The 21584-nt window shown below is 39.9% G+C and overlaps 2 protein-coding genes across 5 annotated transcripts in view; both read right to left on the minus strand.

Moving 5' to 3' along the window:
• Positions 1 to 224: 224 nt before the first annotated feature.
• Positions 225 to 13003, minus strand: LOC130909157 (sulfotransferase 2B1-like). 2 transcript variants are annotated; one of them, XM_057825300.1, is made up of 7 exons: positions 12969 to 13003; positions 12631 to 12777; positions 7172 to 7383; positions 3594 to 3720; positions 3441 to 3529; positions 3184 to 3364; positions 225 to 375 (listed from the first exon to the last, which is right to left on the minus strand). In XM_057825300.1, exons 1-7 carry the CDS (start codon positions 12985 to 12987, stop codon positions 248 to 250), a joined length of 903 nt encoding a protein of 300 aa, XP_057681283.1. In that variant the 5' UTR covers positions 12988 to 13003; the 3' UTR covers positions 225 to 247. The 2 variants fall into 2 exon arrangements, with proteins under 2 accessions (XP_057681283.1, XP_057681284.1); XM_057825301.1 differs by lacking the exon at positions 12969 to 13003 and having other exon boundaries at positions 12518 to 12764.
• Positions 13004 to 17072: 4069 nt separating this feature from the next.
• radil2b (Ras association and DIL domains 2b) overlaps positions 17073 to 21584 on the minus strand; it is a 42027-nt gene continuing 37515 nt past the window's right edge. For 2 of the 3 annotated variants that reach the window (XM_057826999.1, XM_057826997.1), the window contains 4 exons: positions 18317 to 18659; positions 17695 to 17906; positions 17486 to 17625; positions 17073 to 17396 (listed from right to left, as the gene is read on the minus strand). In XM_057826999.1, coding sequence (XP_057682982.1) covers positions 17303 to 17396; positions 17486 to 17625; positions 17695 to 17906; positions 18317 to 18659 — 789 coding nt within the window. In that variant the 3' untranslated portion in view covers positions 17073 to 17302. Of the gene's footprint in view, positions 17397 to 17485; positions 17626 to 17694; positions 17907 to 18316; positions 18660 to 21193; positions 21422 to 21584 lie in introns of those variants that run through there. The other variant, XM_057827000.1, reaches the window with a different exon arrangement.

Here is a 21584-nt window from a genome sequence, read left to right on the forward strand (position 1 = left end):
CCCTACTTTCATGACCTTTTCTATTTAATCCTTCCACGTTAACTTTTGTTCTGGTATAACAAGGCAATAGTTTCGTTCGAGCTAAAAGAGGAGAAAAAATAAAATTAATACGACTTGAACTCCGAATTCCAATCAGTTGTGGGGCCACATTTTAAATATCCACTTCAGGTTGCAAATTATTTTTCAAGGCTGATCAATGAACCTGATTGCCGCCCCCCCCCCCCCCCCCGCCCCCCACTATTGGGGATTAGGAGCGAGTATTCTTTAAATTCCACGCAAATTCATAATCAACATCCTTCATCTTCTCCGCATAAACATCGTTAAAGTATTCAGCTTCTGCTACCGTCAATTGGTTTTTCCAATCTCCAACAACTCCTGTAAAATAAATACGACAAAAGTTAGCCCATTTTGTTATAATAACCAGTTTCCAAATTTGATTTAGGTCATCTTTTGGCCCATAACTGGGACGGTTTATAGTATAGGGGCGATTCTCATTAAAGCTTTGCATTATGGTAATGAAGGACATTTACCTAAGCTAGCTTAAAAAATCAGAATGCTATGACGTCATTTTTTTGTTGCTGTCATCAACAGTTTGAGCTCCCGAATTTACAGTAAAATATCTAATTGATTAATGTAAAAACACATAATATTACACACTGAGTAATGATAAATGAAGTAGACATATTTAATACACATAAAAATAAGAAACAAACAATCCTACCTTGAAGCCAAAGTTTGTCTTGCTTTTGTCGTGGTCAGAAAAACTTTATTTAAAAAAATGCTGTGATTATGGCAGGACCATGAAAACTAGGGGTGTGTCAACATATCAAAAAGGTAATATATCGAGATACTTTGTAGCCCAAAAAGGTTAGCGATATGCTCCCACCAGGAAACGACATATCGTTTTAAAAAGGTATCACTGTTTTAAAAACAGTGACACCTTTTAAAAATGTTTTTTAATTTAAAGAAAAAAAAAATCTTCCATTAGTATAGTGTCTAACGTTAACAGCCACTCTTTGGGGTATTTACATATAACTTCTTGTTCATTTTAGCGGGTTTAGACTGTTGATTTTGAGTCACTTCCTGATTCATTTGGGGACATTCTTGAGTCACTTCCTTTTCAGTGACCCAAAATCAACAGGAAGTGATCCGTAAATGCCCCAAACGAAAAAGGAAGTGACTCAAAATCAACAGGAGGTAACTTGTAATGAACGTAAAATGTATTTTTGGCATGTGGCATTTTTTTTTTTTTTTTTTGCTATGTGGCTTTTTTTGGGGGGTGGGGGGCCGGGGGGGTGGCAAAATTGATTTTGGTATGTGGCATTTTTTTGTATGTAGCATTTTTTGAGTGGGCATATGACATTTTTGCAGGTCATGTATGGAAAAAAAATGCCACGTGGCAAAATCCATTTTGCCACATTCAGAAAAATGCCACAAGTATGGGTATATGGCAAAATGGACTTTGGCATGTGGCACTTTTTTTTGCCATGTGGCATATTTTGGTATGTGGCAAAATGAATTTTGGCATGTGCCATTTTTTTTTGCCATGTGGCATTTTTTTAGGGGGGGGGATTGTAGCAAAATGGATCTTGGGATGTGGCGCTTTTTTGCCATGTGGCAAATTTTGGTATGTGGCAAAATGTATTTTGGCGTGTGGCATTTTTTTTGCCATGTGGTAAAATGTGTTTTTGCATGTAGCATTTTTTTTGTATGCGGTATTTTTTTATTTTTTATTTTTGGCATATGGCACTTTTGCAGGCCATGTATGTAAAAAAAAATGCCACGTGGCAAAATCCATTTTGCCACATTCAGAAAAATGCCACAAGTATGGGTATGTGGCAAAATGGACTTTGGCATGTGGCACTTTTTTTGCCATGTGGCATTTTTTGGTATGTGGCAAAATGGATTTTGGCATGTGCTATTTTTTTTTGCCATGTGGCATTTTTTTTAGTTGGGGGGGTGTAGCAAAATGGATTTTGGGATGTGGCGCTTTTTTGCCATGTGGCAATTTTGGTATGGGCAAAATGTATTTTGGCATGTGGCATTTTTTTTTTGCCATGTGGTAAAATGTGTTTTTTCATGTACTTTTTTTTGTATGCTGTATTTTTTTTTTTTTTTTTTTTTGGCATATGGCACTTTTGCAGGCCATGTATGTAAAAAAATGCCACACGGCATAATCCATTTTGCCACATTCAGAAAAATGCCACAAGTATGGGTATGTGGCAAAATGGATTTTGGCATGTGGCACTTTTTTGCCATGTGGTAAAATGTATTTTCCATGTAGCATTTTTTTTTTTTGCTTGTGGCATTTTTTTGCCATGTGGTAAAATGTATTTTCCATGTAGCATTTTTTTTTTTTTTTTAGCATATGGCATTTTTTTGCCATGTGGTAAAATGTATTTTCCATGTAGCATTGTTTTTTGCATGTGGTATTTTTTGGGGGGGCATATGGCATTTTTGCAGGCCGTGTACGTAAAAAAATGCCACATGGCAAAAAAAAATGGACACATGCCAAAATACATTAAGCCACATACAAAAATATGCCACAAATATGGGTATGTGGCAAACTGGATTTTGGCATGTGGCACTTTTTTGCCATGTGGCATTTTTTGGTATGTGGCAAAATGGATTTTGGGATGTGGCCTTTTTTTTTGGGGGGGGGGGGGGGCAAAAAGGATTTTGGCATTTGGCACTTTTTTTGCCATGTGGCATTTTCTGGTATGTGGCAAAATGGATTTTGGTATGTGGCATTTTTTTTAGTATGTAGCATTTTTTTTCATGTACATGGCCTGCAAAAATGCCACATGGCAAAAAAAAAAGCCCCATGCCAAAATCCATAATGACTCAAAATCGTGATCCTATATCGTGATATTATGCTTGGACGCTACATTTTCCTTTCAATATTTTATATACAAAGTAAGAAACCATCATAGTTTAGCATAATCTGCTAAATTATATAGCTTTGATGTATAACTGATTGAAATTGATATATTAATTCATTTAAATCATTTAAAAACCATATTTTGGTAAGAAATGGTGGACTGGACCACATAATAGACATAACCATCTTTCAGCTATTTAGTTCATAGACATCGTTTGGTTAGCTTTCATGAGAATCGCCCATATACGCTGAGTAATGAACTTTTGTTCTAATGCCTTATAAACAAGGACTAAACAACACACCCTTTCTGAGAAATTCCGACTTTGTGGTGTCCATAATCTCCTTAGGGACTGTCGAGTAGTTGGACATGTTGTTCTTTTTCATGTTCTTGAACAGACATCGCTCAGCTATCTTCGCAATCACGTCGTTGTCCAGAGATTTCCCCAGGAACAGAGCAATTCTGCCCACTGAGTCTTCAAGATCCTTCAATATCATAAAAGCCATTTTACATTTGTTGTGTTGTTGCGTAACAATGACTTTGATTGGTTGGTTTCCTCACCTGTATCAATTCTTTGTAGCAGATGCGAAATATCTCCTCTTTGTAATCCAGCCAGGCTTTCACATGTTCAAACCATGAGCCATACACGACTAGAAAAAGGATTTTTTATGATCAAACGGTGCGTTACGGTACAGTACATTGCAGATGACCAACCTTCTCCTTGAAGGAACTTTTGCAGAAACTCGCTCTTCGGTCCAGGGTCGACCATAAAAGAGGCCATCGCACAGTAATGGAAGGATGAGGTAAATACATCTTTGGGCTCCCTCATGACATAGATGACCTGGAGTAAGATCATGTTGAATGTTAGTGTTGTAACAAATTCTAAGTAATAGAAATTGTGATAAAGATAGGACACGAAATTGAATATCGCACCTCTCCATTATGACCGTATGGTATGGTGTATCACAAAAGTGAGTACACCCCTCGCATTTTTGCAGATATTTAATTATATCTTTTCATGGGACAACACTGGCAAAATGACACTTTGACACATTGAAAAGTAGTCTGTGTGCAGCTTATAGAGTTCATTTCTTTTCCACTCAAAATATAGCCATTAATATCTAAACCCCTGGCTACGAAAGTGACTACAACCCTTAGAAACAACATCTCTTAATGTCCAAATTGAGTACTGCTTGTCATTTTCCCTCCAAAATGTCATGTGATTCGTTAGTGTTACTAGGTCCAGGTGTGCATAGGGAGCAGGTGTGTTCAAATTTCTAGCACAGCTCTCTCACTCTCTCATACTGGTCACTGAAAGTTCCAACATGGCACCACATGGCAAAGAACTCTCTGAGGATCATTAAAGACATATTGTCACGCTACATGAAGAGGGCCAAGGCGACAAGAAGATTGCCAACACCCTGAAACTGAGCTGCAGCACAGTGGCTAAGATCATCCAGCGTTTTAAAAGGACAGGGTACACTCAGAACAGGCCTTGGGTTGGTCGTCCAAAGAAGCTGAACGCACGTGCTGAGCGTCACATCCAAATGCTTTCTTTGAAAAATCGTCGCAGGAGTGCTGTCAGCATTGCTGCAGAGATTGAAAAGGTGGGGGGTCAGCCTGTTAGTGCTCAGACCATACGCCACACTCTACATCAAATAGGTGTGCATGGCTGTCACCCCAGGAGGAAGCCTCTTCTGAAGACGGTACACAAGAAAGCCCGCAATCAGTTTTCTGAAGACATGTCAACAAAGCACATGGATTACTGGAACCATGTCCTATGGTCTGATGAGATGAAGATTAATTTGCTTGGTTCAGATGGTCTCAAGCATGTGTGCCGGCGACCAGGTGAGGAGCAAAGATTAGTGTGTCATGCCTACAGTCAAGCATGGTGGTGGGAATGTCATGGTCTGGGGCTGCATTAGTATTGCAGGTGTTGGAGAGATACATTCCATTGAGGAAAACTTGAACTCCAACATGTACTGTAAAATACTGCAGCAGAGCATGATCCCCTCCCTCCAGAAACTGGGTCGAAGGGCAGTGTTCCAGCATGACAATGACCCCAAACACACCTCCAAGATGACCACTGCTTTACTGAAGAGGCTGAGGGTAAAGGTGATGGACTGGCCAAGCATGTCTCCAGACTTCATTCCAATAGAACATCTTTGGGGGATCCCCAAGCGGTAGGCGGAGGTGCGCAAAGTCTCAAATATCCGGCAGCTCCGCAAAGTCGTCATGGAGGAGTAGAAGACCATTCCAGTGGCAATCTGTGAAGGTCTGATCAACTCCATGCCCAGGAGAGGTAAAGGCAGTTCTGGATAATAGTGGTGGCCACACAAAATATTGACAGTTGACATGTTGTACTGTATGTTAATATTGGTTAATATGGGTCAGGTGAAACAGTGGCACAACTGGCAATCGCTAAGCTGAAAGAGTATGGAATAAACATGGAACCGCTGGACATCCGTCGCTGCTTTCTGCTCCCATCTGGGGTGACGGTGCTCATGAAGCTGGCAGACCACAAGACCAAGACTGCCCTGCTTAACCGGCGCCGCCACCTGAAAGGGTCGAAGATTTTTTTGAATGACAACTTGACTCGCCGAAATGCTAAAATTGCAAAAAAAGCACGTCAACTCAAGAAAGCTGGGAATATAGCCAACACCTGGGTCTCAGATTGCAGGATCCTTATCAAGATGCAAGATATGAAGATTAAAGCTATAAGGAGTCTCGACGAGCTGACCCCACTCGAAAATTAATGATGACATCTGAAACTACACTTCGATTAAAACTGGATGAACAGATTGAAGAGTGCCATGATGACCCAAATGATTAGCTTGATCCGGACCACAACTTCTACAATAGCATGTTGGATAACTGTAAATACTACACAGCAGACCAGTATAACAACTCCGTGGATGTGGACGGTAAGCTGAAACTTATCAACGGCAGGAGTCTCTACAAGAATTTTGAACACATTAAGGATTATCTAGTTAAAATAACAAATGCTCTGACTTTAATTTGCACGGATATAACATGGCACAAATGAATCGGGCATCTAAGGGGGGAGGGGTGTTGCAATTAGGATTGACAATCTCCTGGACTGTATTACAAATGAGCTCCTTATCCCCAATTGTAAAAACATAATTATCTGCTGTGTCTACCGAGCTCCTGATTCAAATGTCCAGCTTACTGAGTATATGGAAAAGATACTGTTTAAAACGAATAATAAGCATGTCTTTTGTTGTGGAGACATTAATCTTGTGATAAAATATTTAAAACATGTTGTTTGATTTTCCTCATGCATTCATGTCAGATGAAACTGTTACAGTGATCTTTGTGTGCGGCAATTGTTGCCACCATGTACACCTTAGGAATGTACCCTTTAAATAGAGTTATAAGAAAAGCATTTTGAGTCGCTACTCACACCAGCTGTGATAATACATAACACTTTTGCCACACACGTAGCCACAACAAAATGTTCCCACAACAAATAGATGCTAGAATGTCAGGGACAATGACAAAGCCATAACCTTGCACGTCCTGAAACTCGCACGAGACTGCTGTGTGATCAACAACCGCAATGGAGCTGCTTGACAGGACGCTGAGTTATTGTAAACCCAGACTGTTGATTGTGTTATTGTACAGTTTGTGGCCATGTGATGTATGTAACTGTACCATGTCTGATTGTGCGTCTTAAGCTGTATGGGGGGACAGAAACCGATAAGCATATGCTTCCTCCCGTCTGCCTTTGTCTTTTTCTTCGGTTCTTTCTTCCTTTGGGCAAATCATATCACATTTTGTAATTGTCAATGATTGTCAATGATACCGATGGTGATGACAATAAATATTTCATTCATTCATTCATTCAACGACAGCCCCAAAACATCACTGCTCTAGAGGAGATCTGCATGGAGGAATGGGCCAAAATACCAGCAACAGTGTGTGAAAAGCTTGTGAAGAGTTACAAAAAACGTTTGGCCTCTGTTATTGCCAACAAAGGTTACATAACAAAATATTGAGATTTAACTTTTAGTATAGACCAAATACTTATTTTCCACCATGATTAGCAAATAAATTCTTTAAAAATCAAACAATGTGATTTTCTGGGTTTTTTTCCACATTCTGCCTCTCATGGTTGAGGTTTACCCATGTTGACGATTAGAGGCCTCTCTAATAATTTCAAGTAGGAGAACTTGCACAATTAGTGGTTGACTAAATACTTATTTGCCCCACTGTAGATACCCCCGGACTTCAGCATATCCATCACATTTGCCCCCATACAAATAATATACCTTCGGTTTAACTTCGAAAAAAGACGGCGGCATCATACGAGGAAGGAAATGTGTGGCGAACATGCGCGGTGACGGTTTGTCATCAATATTGAGGGTCCAAGTATGATCCACCTCCAGCCAGGGAACTCGTTCCCAATTGGGACTGGTCTCCACTGAGGCAGGATCTCCTCCGCTCATGATCAAGGGTACGATCTCCTGCATCCAAGTTGTACCTTCACAAAACAGATTTTAATCTTTATCTTTAGTTGTCATCATGTCACAAAGACTCTAAAGGGAGGCAAAAGTATTGTATTGCAATGTATTGTAATGCACAAGTGGGAAGGTCTTCAGTTTTGTATCACAATATCCCGTTACAGCAATTCTGTGGTAGCTACGAACTACAGTGGTATTAAAAAAAAAAAAATCTGAACCTTTTGGAATTTCTCACAGTTCTGCATAAAATCAACAATAAATGTGCAGTGGCGCCCCCAGGGGGTGGCCAGGGGTGGCCACGGCCACCCCTATAAATTTGTTGGCCACCCCACTGGCCACCCTGCTTGCCACTAAATCGTAGATTGTTGTAGCATCAATTATGCATTTCATCCCAAATTCAAATCTGCTAGCACCTGTTTTTCCCCAGTAATTATTTTGTTTTGTTAAATGTACACCTTCTGCCTAATATATACATAACCCAATAAAACAAAATTGTTGTGGAACTCAAAATGTTGACTGGACAGTTATGGACTATGCACATTAAATCATTAGTAACTAGGAGTGTCAAACAATTAAAATTTTTAATCGAGTTAATCACAACTTAAAAAATAATTAATCGTAATTAATCGCAATTCAAACCATCTATAAAATATGCCATATTTTTCTGTAAATTATTGTTGGAATGGAAAGATGAGACACAAGATGGATATACACATTCAACATATGGTACATAAGTACTGTATTTGTTTGTTATAACAATAAATCAACAAGATGGCATTACCATTATTAACATTCTGTTAAAGCGATCCATGGATAGAAAGACTTGTAATCCTTAAAAGATAATAAAATTTGTAAAATTTTCAATCAAAAAATAAACTGGTAGCCCGCCATTGTTAATGCTAATAATTACTTACACAATGCTCATGGGTGCTGAAGCCTACAAAATCAGTCGCACCCAAGCGCCAGCAGAGGGCGACAAAACTCCGAAAAACACAACAAGTACACATTTCACTGTGCTGTCATTTTAATGTTTGAGCGGGGCATGTGCGTTAATTGCGTCAAATATTTTAACGTGATTAATTTTAAAAAATAATTACCGCCCGTTAACACGATAATTTTGACAGCCCTATTAGTAACATCAAATATTACATAATACACCAAAGTATATCAGTAGCCGTGTCCTTAAGTCTTTCTTATAGTTTTCCCCCTGAACTTTTTACTGCAATAATATAATGAAAACCTGAAATTATGGCTTATAGTTTTGGCCACCCCAAGATTTTAAGTGGCCCCATCTGGCCACCCCTATGAAAAATTTCTGGAGGCGCCACTGTAAATGTGATCTGATCTTTGTCAAAACCACACAGATGAAAAAACAGTGTCTGCTCTAACTAAAACAACCCAACATTTATAGGTTTTCATATTTTAATGAGGATAGAATGCAAGCAATGACAGGAGGAGGAAAAATAAGTATTCTATGTGTCCCCCCCCCTCTAACTTTACTCAGTATATTTTATATATAGTGGAGGCTAGCTGGTTTGTCCGGTTCTTTTTCTTTTTAGTTTTTACTGTCGAGCCCTCTCCCCCACATAGATAATACTGTATAGTCATCTTTAAACAAACACGCCAAGATGCCCGGAAACTTGGTGTACTTTTTTGGAGGCTTGATGCCAGATAATGACATGTTACAACCTTCCATCTAGATGCTAATCCACAGAAATGTTGCGGGGGTGCTGGAGATGCAGCATACCCCAGGCACGTTAGGCTGATTGACCACTCCAAATTGTCCTTAGGTATGAGTTTGTGCGTGAGCGATCGTATGTCTTGTGGTGTCCTGAAATTGGCTGGCAACCAATTCAGGGTGTACCCTGCCTAGTGTGAATATATAGGCTATACATGGAGGCTGGCTGGTTTGTCCAGTTCTTTTTTTCTTTTATAGTCAATGCATCTCCCCAACAGAGATAAGGTGACAAGACAGACGTGCCAAGATGCTGAGACCCATGAACTCAGTGCACTCTCTTTGGAGGCTTGAGGCCAGAAAAAAGCTAAGGTGCAACCTTCCATCTAGGAGCTTATCCAAACAAGGGTCGCTGGGTGATGGATCTCAGCTAACTGTGGGTAGGAGACAGGATACACCCTGAACTTATTGTCAGCTAATTGCAGGTCACGTATGGATAAACAACCTTTGGAGAATTTAGCGTTCAATCAGCCTACCGCGAATGTTTGTGGGGTGCAGGAAGCCGGAATACCCGGAGAAAACCCACGTAGGAACGGGGAGGACAAGCAAACCCAGGATTGAACCCATGATCTCAGAATTGTGAGGCATCACATCCGTTGAGAGAAAGAGCGAGAGCGAGAGACGGACAGACAGACACAGACAGAGAGAGCTAGAGTGAGAGAGATCGAGCTATAGAGAGAGAAAGAGTGTGAGAGCGAGATCTAAATAGACAGAGAGCTCGATAGATAGAGATCGAGAGAGTTAGATAGACAGAGAAACAGAGGGGGAGACAGAGACGGAGAGAGGGACAGACAGACAGATAGATCAATAGATACATAGACAGACAGAGAGGGAGAGAGCGCCAGATAGATAGATCGATCAATGGATCGACAGAGAGAGAGAGAGCGCTGGATAGATAGACAGACAGACAGAGCTCGAGAGAGTGCTACATAGATAGATCGATATAGAAGGACAGACACAGACAGACAAATCGAGAGCTAGCTAGCTATCTAGACCGAGCGCTAGATCGAGAGTGAACTAGCTAGCAAGATCAAGAGCTAGATAGATAGACTGAAACCTAGCTAGCTAGCTAAATCCATGGATAGACAAAGAGAGAGCGATAGATAGATAGATAGATAGATAGATAGATAGATAGATAGATAGATAGATAGATAGATAGATAGATAGATAGATAGATAGATAGATAGATAGATAGCAAGAGAGAGCGCTAGATAGACAGATCAAGAGAATGCTCGATAGATTTATTTTATTTTATTTTTTTATTTTAATGCAGACATTGCACTACCCTCCCGGCCTCCCCTCACAATCCCATCACGGTGCTGGGTAATGGCTGCCAGCCGGGAACCTGGCAGCCACAGTTATAGGGTGGTAGCTGGGTCCCACAGTTTTTCCCTCTGGCGTGGCTCCTGGGGCGTGGCCTCCCCTCGGCCTGGGCTGCCGGCCGCGGGAGTGGGGGTGCGGTCAGGGCTCCGATCTTGCGTCGCCCTGTGGTGGCTCCTCGGCGTTCTCCTGCCTCTGCCCTCCGCTCTCTTCTCTGACTGGGTATCCGCCCTGTGTTCCGTTGCGGGTCGCTGGCTGGGTGCCATTGTATTGGTGGGGTGTTGCCTGCTCCGGCGGGGGACCCTGCTCTGCCCTGGGCTTGGTGGGCCGCTGGGGGTCCCGTGGTGTGCCGTGCCAGTTGGAGGGTTGTGGCTGTGGCTCGTGGGCTGAATGGGCGGACAAGGGTGGAGGTGGGCGTGGGGTTGGTGGTGTGTCCCCTCTTGCCATCACTGAGGGCCGGTTGATGGGTCATTTCCTGGGCTGCGGGAGGAGGGATGGGCTGCGCTGAACTGAACTTTGTACTTATTTGTCTGAATGTATGTTACTTATATCTTATTTTAAAAAAAGACTTCAATTTTAATATACATCCTATATTCTTAAGTAGTTAAAATTGAGATTTGGCGTTTAGAATGTGAGGAAATGAGGGAAAATAAAAATTAGGAGATGGTTGAGGTTATTGCTGTTTTTGTTCATTTTTATTTTGCAAATCATTGAAAAAAATACAATTTTGAATAAAAATCAGTTTTTGTATGTGTTATAGAAAAAAACTGCTAAAACGGTTTTCTTTGCATTTCAGTAGTTCAAGAGGTTTTACCCCCTCCCCCCCAAAATAATATAAATACATAAATTAGGACTGTCAAAATTATCGCGTTAACGGGCGGTAATTTTTTTTTTTTAATTAATCACGTTAAAATATTTGACGCAATTAACGCACAAATGCCCCGCTCAAACAGATTGAAATGACAGCAAAGTGAAATGTATACTTGTTGTGTTTTTCAGAGTTTTATCGCCCTCTGCTGGCACTTGGGTGCGACTGATTTTATAGGATTCAGCACCCATGAGCGTTGTGTAAGTAATTATTGTAGGGCTGTCAAACCATTAAAATTTTTAATCGAGTTAATTACAGCTTAAAAATTAATTAATCGTAATTAATCGCAATTAATCGCAATTCAAACCATCTATAAAATATGCCATATTTTTCTGTAAATTATTGTTGGAATGGAAAGATCAGACACAAGATGGATATATACATTCAACATACGGTACATAAAGACTATTTGTTTATTATAACAATAAATCAACAAGATGGCATTAACATTATCAACATTCTGTTAAAGTGATCCGTGGCTAGAGAGACTTGTAGTTCTTAAAAGAAAAATGTTAGTACAAGTTAGATAAAAACCCCTCTCAATGTTTTCGTTTTAATAAAATTTGTAAAATTTTCAATCAAAAAATAAACTAGTAGCCCGACATTGTTGATGTCAATAATTACTTAAACAATGCTCATGGATGCTGAAGCCCATAAAATCAGTCGCACCCAAGCGCCAGCAGAGGGCGGCAAAACTCCATAAAACACAACAAGTGAGCGTTTCACTGTGTACTGTCATTTAAATCTCTCTGAGTGGGGCATCTGCGTTAATTGCGTCAAATATTTTAACGTGATTAATTAAAAAAATAATTAACGCCCGTTAACGTGATCATTTTGACAGCCCTAAATTATTGACGTCAACAATGGCGGGCTACTAATTTATTTTTTGATTGAAAAATTTTACAAATTTTATTAAAACGAAAACATTAAGAGGGGTTTTAATATAAAAATTCTATAACTTGTACGAACATTTATCTTTTAAGAAATACAAGTCTTTCTACCCATAGATCGCTTTAACAGAATGTTAATAATGTTAATATCATCTTGTTGATTTATTGTTATAATAAACAAATACAGTACTGGACGGTATGTTGAATGTATATATCCGTCTGGTGTCTTATCTTTCCATTCCAACAATAATTTACAAAAAAATGCGATTAATTAATTTTTAAGCTGTAATTAACTCGATTAAAATTTTTAATCGTTTGACACCCCTAAAATAAATAAATACCATTTCTGGCTCCGTGGCACCTTCACGTCGGAGAGTTCAGGCAAGACATTCTAGCCGCTTTCACCCCTGGTCCTTCTCCCAAACAGAAAACAAGTGTTAAACAACTGACTCACCTGACTTGGGATATGTTACAATAAGAATGTCATCTGGCCGAAAAAGGAACTTTTCAAACAGCATCAAAGTCTTCGCAGAGTGTACAAGAGCGGGCAGCAAAACTCCTTTGTACATCAGGAAGCGTGCCTCAGTCATATCGTCAATACCTGCACAAATTGCAAAAAAAGCTCAGCACCTTGCGCTTCAAGGGAGATTGATTGCCTGAGACTTCCGGATGTCTTCTTTTAAAAAAAAGCACGGGAAAGCAAAGGGCAGTCCGTCACGTCAAGCACACCTACCAAAATGCGTTATTCTTTTATACATATTATATGGCAAAGGCTTATTCAGCGCCATTTACCTATTGATGACGGACGCATCGTGATCAACGTGGGATTCTCATATTTGTTCAAGGACAAGCTCACCGGGGCGGGGAATCGAATCTACACCCCCAATGCTGGGAAATGCCAATTCTACTACTGAGCCACGCCGTCTACAAAATCGCGACAATCCAACCACAGACAGGGGCGGTTTTAAGTAAGGGGCAAAGCGTCATTGCCCCTCCCCGCCCCCCACTAATTTGAATGACCACTGAAGTGTCCCTGTTCCCCTTTTAGCACAAAGCATGGCGTCGTTAGGCCTATAGCCCCCCCCCCCCCAAATAATTTGGTGTTGACTTATTAAAAAAATTAATTAAAAAAAATAACAAAAGAAACAATGACACCAGCCGAAGTTTGACTTTTGGTGCGGGGGGGGGGGGGGGGCACAACATGTTGATGACCCCGAAACGCAGTGTCAGCAATAAAATTAACTTACAAGAATATTTATAATAATAAGTTGACAATGAGCGTTTTTTGCTTCCCATCATTCTTGAGGGGAATTCTAAATCAGGCTGCTTAGGCAATACTTTTTGCCAAGATCGTCATCCATTGAATATGTCAAAAATTGTATCCTCTGGGCGGAGCCAAATGGAGGTAGATTTTAGGGCTGTCAAACGATTAAAATTTTTAATCGAGTTACAGCTTAAAAATTATTAATCGTAATTAATCGCAATTCAAACCATCTATAAACTCTGCCATATTTTTCTGTAAATTATTGTTGGAATGGAAAGATAAGACACAAGATGGATATATGCATTCAACATACGGTACATAAGTACTGTATTTGTTTATTATAACAATAAATCAACAAGATAGCTTTAACATTAACAATCTGTTAAAGTGATCCATGGATAGAAAGACTTGTAGTTCTTAAAAGATAAACATTAGTACAAGTTATAGAAATTTTATATTAAAACCCCTCTTAATGTTTTCGTTTTAATAAAATTTGTAAAATTTTCAATCAAAAAATAAACTAGTAGCTCGCCATTGTTGATGTCAATAATTACACCATGCTCACTCATGGTAAAATCAGTTGGACCCAAACGCCAGCAGAGGGTGACAAAACTCCAAAAAACACAAGTAACAAGTTGGCATTGCACTGTGCTGTCATTTTAATCTGTTTGAGCGGGGCATGTGGGTTAATTGCGTCAAATATTTTAACGTGATTTATCAAAAAAATTAATTACCGCCCGTTAACGCGATAATTTTGACAGCCCTAGTAGATTTGTGTCTTTACTATTCAATCAAAAAAAGTTGCTTCAATCAAAATATATATTTTCAATGAAAAAAAAAGTCGCTTTAATCAAAAATTGCAAAAATAAATTTGAATTTCAAAAAAAGGGCATGTGAAAGCCTATTTTTCTTTGAATTTTTTGGGATTGGAGTGATTTTTTTTTTTTTTTTGTGATTGAACCAACTTTTTTGATAGAAGTAATGTTGATTTGTGTTTGGGCCACATTTTGGCTAGGAAGTTTTTGTCTATTACTTAATCAAAAAATAAGTTGCTTCAAAATAATATATTTTCAAGAAGAAAAAACACTTCAATCAAAAAGAAAAATTTTAATCATAGAAAACGTTTTTGAACGTGAAAAAATATTTAAGATTGAAAATTTTGCATTTGAACACTTCAATTTTTCATTGAAAAAGTTGTCTTTGATTGAAGCAATCCTTTTTGTGTTTGAGCCATATTATGGGTAGGACATTTGTGTCTAAATCATTGAATCCCCCAAAAAGTTGCTTCAATCAAAAATAAAATAAAATAAAATCAAAGAAAAACACTTGAAAAATAAAATTGCCCTCCTCCATTTTTTTTTAAATTTTATGCAAAGCAAATGACTGTCTAAGGTGCTAGTCACATGATTTGTTCGGAAAAAAAATTGACCCATTAAAAAATTAAAACATTTTTTTGTTCATTTCACTCATTTTTGTTGCAGTTTTATTGCTTTACAACTTTTATATATATAGGAAAGTCAATTTCATGCAATAACACTTTTCGGCCACCAGGGGGGCCTGCCCCACTTATGAATGACAAATTCACTATGAAGTTGCCAGAATATAATGTACCTCTGACGCACACAGAGCAGAGCATGAATAGATGAAGGATGGACATAAGAAGGTTTTTTTTTTTTTACACTATGTTATTACGCTTGTGTCAAAAAACGTGCAAATTGACGATCAATACACTAAAAAATAAACTTTGTTTCTTATCATTCACAATTTCTTGTTCACGCTCCGCCATTTTGAAAAGTGAAAGGTCCACTCATCTCGGAAACTTGGATATCGTAATAAAATCCCACTTCTCCAGTAGAAAATTCCGACTTGAGAGGGCGTTGAAATGCAATTTTCCACTCGAAAAGTGGTATTTAACATAATCACGATGTTACATGACGGCACCTTAAGCTAGCACAAGAAGCTTAAATACAACCTACATTTTGTTGGCCAAAACAAGCCCTAGTACTGTGGGACCATATGATTTACCAGGAAGGGAGTAAACATCGTGTTTTGTATTATGTCAAATACTGGGATCATTTTAATTTGTAGGTGGCTTGCATTTTGTGGCTGACATGGTCCTTGCCCCCTCGGCAGCTTGTTGCTCATACCCCCGCCGGGAGAGAACTACTGTATACTCTGCTTATTCCCCTCTTCATGCACCCGGTGTTCTGTCAAATTTTCTTTGAGTTAAAAACAGCCGCGAATTCAGCGATTACAAAGTAAACAGTACAGATTGGCATGTCATTGTCATTGATTGGCAGCGGTCATTGTCCAGCTGCTTCCCCTGCGAGCTCCCCTGTCCGTAGTAGCTAGGAACTAGCTGTAAATTGCTCTCCGCCGGGCGGTTTACCGATCGGCGTAGACAATCGACAAACCAGTCGTCATGTGAAATTATCCGGGCTAGTTATGTGTGATTTTCTGCTTCAAAGACTTTGAAACATCACTCTGTTAGGGTTAGCATGTCGGCTAGCTTTCACGCCTCTTGGTTTGTTTACATTCTCCGAAGCTGGGGAAGGGAAATGACATAAACCCGATGGAGGTGGCATAAAATATTGTTCAGGAGGTGCGACAATAAAGGTGAAGTCGACAGTTTTGACCATTGCCATTTTGTCCTGAATAAGTGCATTTTTATGATTTCATATTCCATTTAGCACAAGACTGTTATTTGTCATGACCATGCCATTTATTTAGATATTGGGGAAAATACTTGGATAAAAAATAATATCCTGTCAAAATATTGGAGTAGAGATACTGAAACAACGACATTTTGCGTCTCTCTTTATCACGTTTTCCTCGTTCTGAATAATTCCCCCTCAACGGGCTGACTGGTCCTTCTCAAGCCATTTATTTAGCTATTGGGGAAAAATACTTGGGAAAAAAAGAATATCCTGTAAAAATATTGGCGTAGAGAGACTGAAACAATGACATTTTGCGTCTCTCTTCGTCATGTTTTCCTCGTTGTGAATAATTCCCCCTCAATGGGCTGAATAGTAAAACCGATGAGCCCAGTCTCCTGCTGACGTCATCCAACTGTTGGGGACGCTAGAGCCCTATGATGGTAGGCGTGGCTAACCATTTCTCGTCATCTGCGCTTTGCTAAATTTTTGTATATAATTATTTGCCCTATAAAATTAACATTTACTGACCACCACAATGTTTTTTTAATCATTTATTTTAGTGTTTTTGAAAGCTAAAGAGTTGCCCTTTTGAACTAATTCATAATTTTTTTTCAAGCTATCAGAGTTTGTTCTACATGATAAAATGTCTGAGACAGTGCTTGTCCGAGACTGGTGATTCCATACTTTTTGCTATGGGTTGTAGTACTGTTACCAAAAAAAGACAAATGTGGTCATGTAAATCAGAAAACACAACATTTAAAAAAAATAATTTCTTATAATACATTAGACATGAGTCATTTTTGACCCCCCAAAAAGTTGTCAATGTTACTTCATTTTCTTTCATCATTAATGACTATACTAGTACGTACTAGCAAACTGTTGTATTCTCATTTTGAGCAGTAGATGGCGTAAAGGACTAAGACTGGAAGATTCGATGAAGTCATATGCCAAATAATGTCTCAAAGCAAACATTGAAAATTCATTCAAAAATGTTTTATTCACAGCGACGTAGTAAAAAAAACAGCATTTTTTAAAAAGAAGAATACATATACAATTTAGTGCATTTTTGTCTTCAGAATAAACAATACTCTCCTTGTGGTAGTCAGTGAAGAGCTCAACATCAAGTTTAATGTGTTCGGCTCTGGTTCTTATTTGAGCACCAAAGTTCCATTCAAAGTCGAGACGGACACAAACCCTAAGCGGTGTCAGCATTCAGTCTGTATAGCCTTGGCCATCCAATCAGATCTGACCACCAATAATCTCAGTCTATCACCTGATGACTGCATCAAATCCTTGCCACTGAAGAAAAAAAAAGTTTTCAAAGAGATAAAGATCATTTAAAATTATTTGGAAAACATTTTTTAATATAAAGATTTTCGACTGTTTACCTTAGGCAGTTAGGGCCAAGCAGACTAACTCCATTAACGGCAAGGATCCGATCTCCTGGTTGCAGCTTCTCACAGCGGGCTGCAGGGCTGTCAGGAACCACTGCCCTGATGAAGATGCCTTTTACCTTCAATGGCATGTCCTGGGGAAAAAAAATGTTTGTTTTTTTCATTACCATAGTGTCCCTATTTGTAGGCTACAATTAACTAACCCTCGTGTCGATTAGCGCAAGACCAAGACCGTTTCCGTCCCGCTCGAGCTCCAAACTGAAGATCTCGTCGTTGTTATCATCGAAATGGTTGCTTACGTCTTCGGCTTCCTCTTCCTCCTCCTCTATGAGTTCGAAAATCCTTTTCATACTGGTGTAATCTTGAGAGAGATGGTCATCTTTCAGTGCAGCTAGACATTCCGACATTAAACCACCTGATGAGAAAGTAGTGCAAGGTTATTCGAAAACTGTGGTTCTTTACCTCGTTAAAGGTGCCGAACACAACGAGTTTCGCATGTCATCCACCAAAAAGTTTTGGTTAAAAAAAGCACCCCTCCACCCCCACCCCCAAATTCAACACTGATATAATAATTAGGGCTGTCAAACGATTAAAATTTTTAATCGAGTTAATCACAGCTTGAATAAAGCCTTTACATTGGGAGCAAACCAGTCCCAAACCTGGCCTAAAATGTTGCTGTGCGTAGATTTAGTCAGCGTATGAATATGCGTGTCTTGATTAACCTTTGCCGAACCACTGGGGTTTGATCAACCTTGGTTTAAGACCCAATGTTAAAAAAGAATTTCAGCGAACTAGCATTAAGGGTTAGGTGAAGTCCTAAAGTACCTTCATCTGAGGAGGCTTGTGCATCTTGGTCTTCTTTGGGCAAATGAACAGGATCTAGGATGAGGGGGGTGTTGGGTGGAGTGAGGAGACAGGAGCGGTCCATTGTTGACCTACTGATCTCATTGCTCTCCATGTCTCCTGTTTGAAGCTCTAGATTCCGAAGCTTCTGGGACAAGAGGTGAGCACCGCAGGAGCTCAAGTCATCCAGGTATCCGTGGATGGAGGAGGGAGTTGATGGAGGTGAGTCAGGCAATGATTGAAGAGTCTGGACAGTGGGCTGAGATAACAACAGATGTTCGGGGGTTTCCATTGTTTCCTGAATGAAATTGGCTTCAGTGAAAGCCTGAAATAAAAATTGACATAAAACCAAGGGAGTTGACCAACAGTAAAACATAATGGTGATAGACTGCTTTGATACTTTTGGACTTGGGTGAATTACTGAGGAAAATGATTCAAAATGCAACAGCAACCCACTTTCTGAGTGGGTGGAGGGAAACAGAATGAAGGTTTTAGAGCGGCCGAGTCAAAGGCTGAACTTGAATCTGATTAAAATTCTGTGGCAAGACTCTAAAAGCCAGTTCATGCTAAAAAACAAAACAAAACAATCTACTCAAATCTTTCTACCGAGTTGTGAAAGACTCGAGTTAATCGTTTTCACATCATTTGAATAATTTGTTTCCATAATAAATAAAACTATTGCTTAGAAATTGCATTTTAGGTTTTCTTGGGTTATCTTTGCCTCATATTTACTTGGGGTGTAAATCATCAACTTCATGACGATACAATATCGATTCTTAAGACGATACGATCACTGGCAGAAGGGAACTAATCTATGAGCCAGGTTTTTTTGAGTCAGCTTGTTGAGTCTCCAGTCATTGTCTCATGAGTCGAGTCGAGTCATAAGGTTATGTCAAGTCAAGTCGAGTCTGGAGGTCATGTCGAGTCAAACCGGGTCACAAGGTTATAAAGACGAGTCGTGTCAAGTCAAAAGGTTGTCGAGTAGAGTCCCAGGTTGTTCCATGAGGGCGTGGCAAGATCGGCCAAAGCAACCAAGTGGTTGCCTGGCAGGTGGGAACTATAATCTATGATCTAAGTTTTTTGAGTCAGCTTGTCGCGTCTCAAGTCATTGGCTCACGAGTTGAGTCGAGTCAAGGAGTTGAGTCAAGTCTCGAGGTTATGTCGAGTCGAGCCGAGTCACAGTCTTGTAAAGACGAGTCATGTCAAGTTTACTTGGGTTATCTTTGCCTCATATTTACTTGGGGTGTAAATCATCAACTTCATGATGATACAATATCGATTCTTAAGACGATACGATCACTGGCAGGTGGGAACTAATCTATGATCCAGGTTTTTTGAGTCAGCTTGTTGAGTCCCCAGTCATTGTCTCACGAGTCGAGTCATAAGGTTATGTCGAGTCAAGTTGAGTGGAATCTCGAGGTCATGTCGAGTTGAGTCGAGCCGAGCCACAAGGTTGTAAAGACGAGTCATGTCAAGTCAAAAGGTTGTCGAGTAAAGTCACAAGTTGTTCCATGAGGGCGTGGCGAGAGCGGCCCCAGTGACCAAGTGGTTCACTGGCAGGTGGCAACTAATTTATGATCCAAATTTTTTGAAACAGCTTGTCGAGTCTTGAGGTCATTTCGAGTCGAGCTGAGTCACAAGGTTGTAAAGACATGTCGTGTCAAGTCAAAAGCTTGTCGAGTCAAGCTGAGTCACATGTTGTTCCCTGAAGGCGCGGCGAGAGTGGCCAAGGCGACCAAGCGGATCACTGGTAGTTGGTAACTAATCTATAATCCAAGTTTTTTGAGTCAGCTTGTGAGTCACGAGTCATTGTCTTACGAGTCGAGTCGAGTCGAGTCATAAGGTTGAGTCAGGTCGAGTCTCGAGAATATGTCGAGTCATGCTGAGTCGTAAGGTTTTAAAGACGAATCATGTCAAGTCAAAAGGTTGTTCAGTTGAGTCAAATCACAGGTTGTTCCATGTGGGCGTGGCGAGAGTTGTCATGAGTTGAGTCGAGTCATAAGGTTATGTTGAGTCTAGTCGATTGAAAAGGTTGTCGAGTCGAGTCACAGGTTGTTCCGTGAGGGCGTGATGAAAGTGGCCAAGGCAACCAAGTGGATCACTGGCAGGTAGGAACTAATGTATGAACCAAGTTTTTGGAGTCAGCTTGTCGAGTCTCAAGTTATTGTCTCACGAGTCAAGTCGAGTCATAAGGGGATGTCGAGTCTTGACGTCATATCGAGTCAAGTCACAGATTGTAAAGACAAGTCAAAAGGTTGACAAGTCGAGTCACAGGTTAGTTCGTGAGGGCGTGGTGAGAGTGGCCAAGGCGGTTCAATGGCAGGTGGGAACTAATCTATGATTCAGGTTTTTTGTGTCAGCTTGTCGAGTCTCGAGTCATTGTCTCACGAGTTGAGTCGAGTCATAAGGTTATGTCGACTCAAGTCGAGTTGCGTCTTTAGGTCATGTCGAGTCAAGTCACAAGGTTGTAAAGACGAGTCGACACAAGTCGAAACGTTGTCGAGTTGAGTCAAGTCGAGTCACAGGTGAGAGTGTGGCGTGAGCAGCCAATACGACCAAGCAGATCACTGGCAGGTAGGAACTAATCTAAGATCCATGTTTTTTGAGTCAGCTTGTCGAGTCTCCAGTCATTATCTCATGAGTAGAATCGAGTCATAAGGTTCTGTTGAGTTGAGTTTTTAGGTCATGTCAAATCAATTCCATACCTGTTAAGTTGTAGAAATTGCAAATAGGGAGATTTCTGTTTGCCAACCCCGATGACGCGCGCACGACAATCACTAAGACAAAATGCAACCATTTTTTTTCAAGTTCATTTTGGTCACAACACTTGTGTAAAAATTAACTACATTGTCAAAGAACCTCTTTTTGGTGGCATCAGAGATAGTCTTCAACTTGCTCCATGTATTGTCTGGCATCATGTGATACTGCTATGTTGCCTGTGTCATGCCAGTTCTCCTTGTTCCTGTAATCAACATCTAGGATATCCTCAGCGTTCCTGATCACATCCATTTGCACAAATTTGGACATCAGCTTCCTCAGCAGCCTCTTCATCTCATCAACCATCACTCCAATTAGGGTTTCGTCAGACTAAATCAGCAAGATTAAAAACATTAATTACATCATTTAGAAAATTAATCATTCATTCATTTTCCATGCTGCTTATTCCTCACGAGGGTCGCGGATCATATTTGTTTTTAAAAGTATCTTTGTCATGGCAGTTTTTTAATTGAATTGTAACCTAGAATTGAAA

Source organism: Corythoichthys intestinalis, chromosome 21, assembly GCF_030265065.1.
Source record: "Corythoichthys intestinalis isolate RoL2023-P3 chromosome 21, ASM3026506v1, whole genome shotgun sequence".
Lineage (NCBI taxonomy): Eukaryota > Metazoa > Chordata > Actinopteri > Syngnathiformes > Syngnathidae > Corythoichthys > Corythoichthys intestinalis.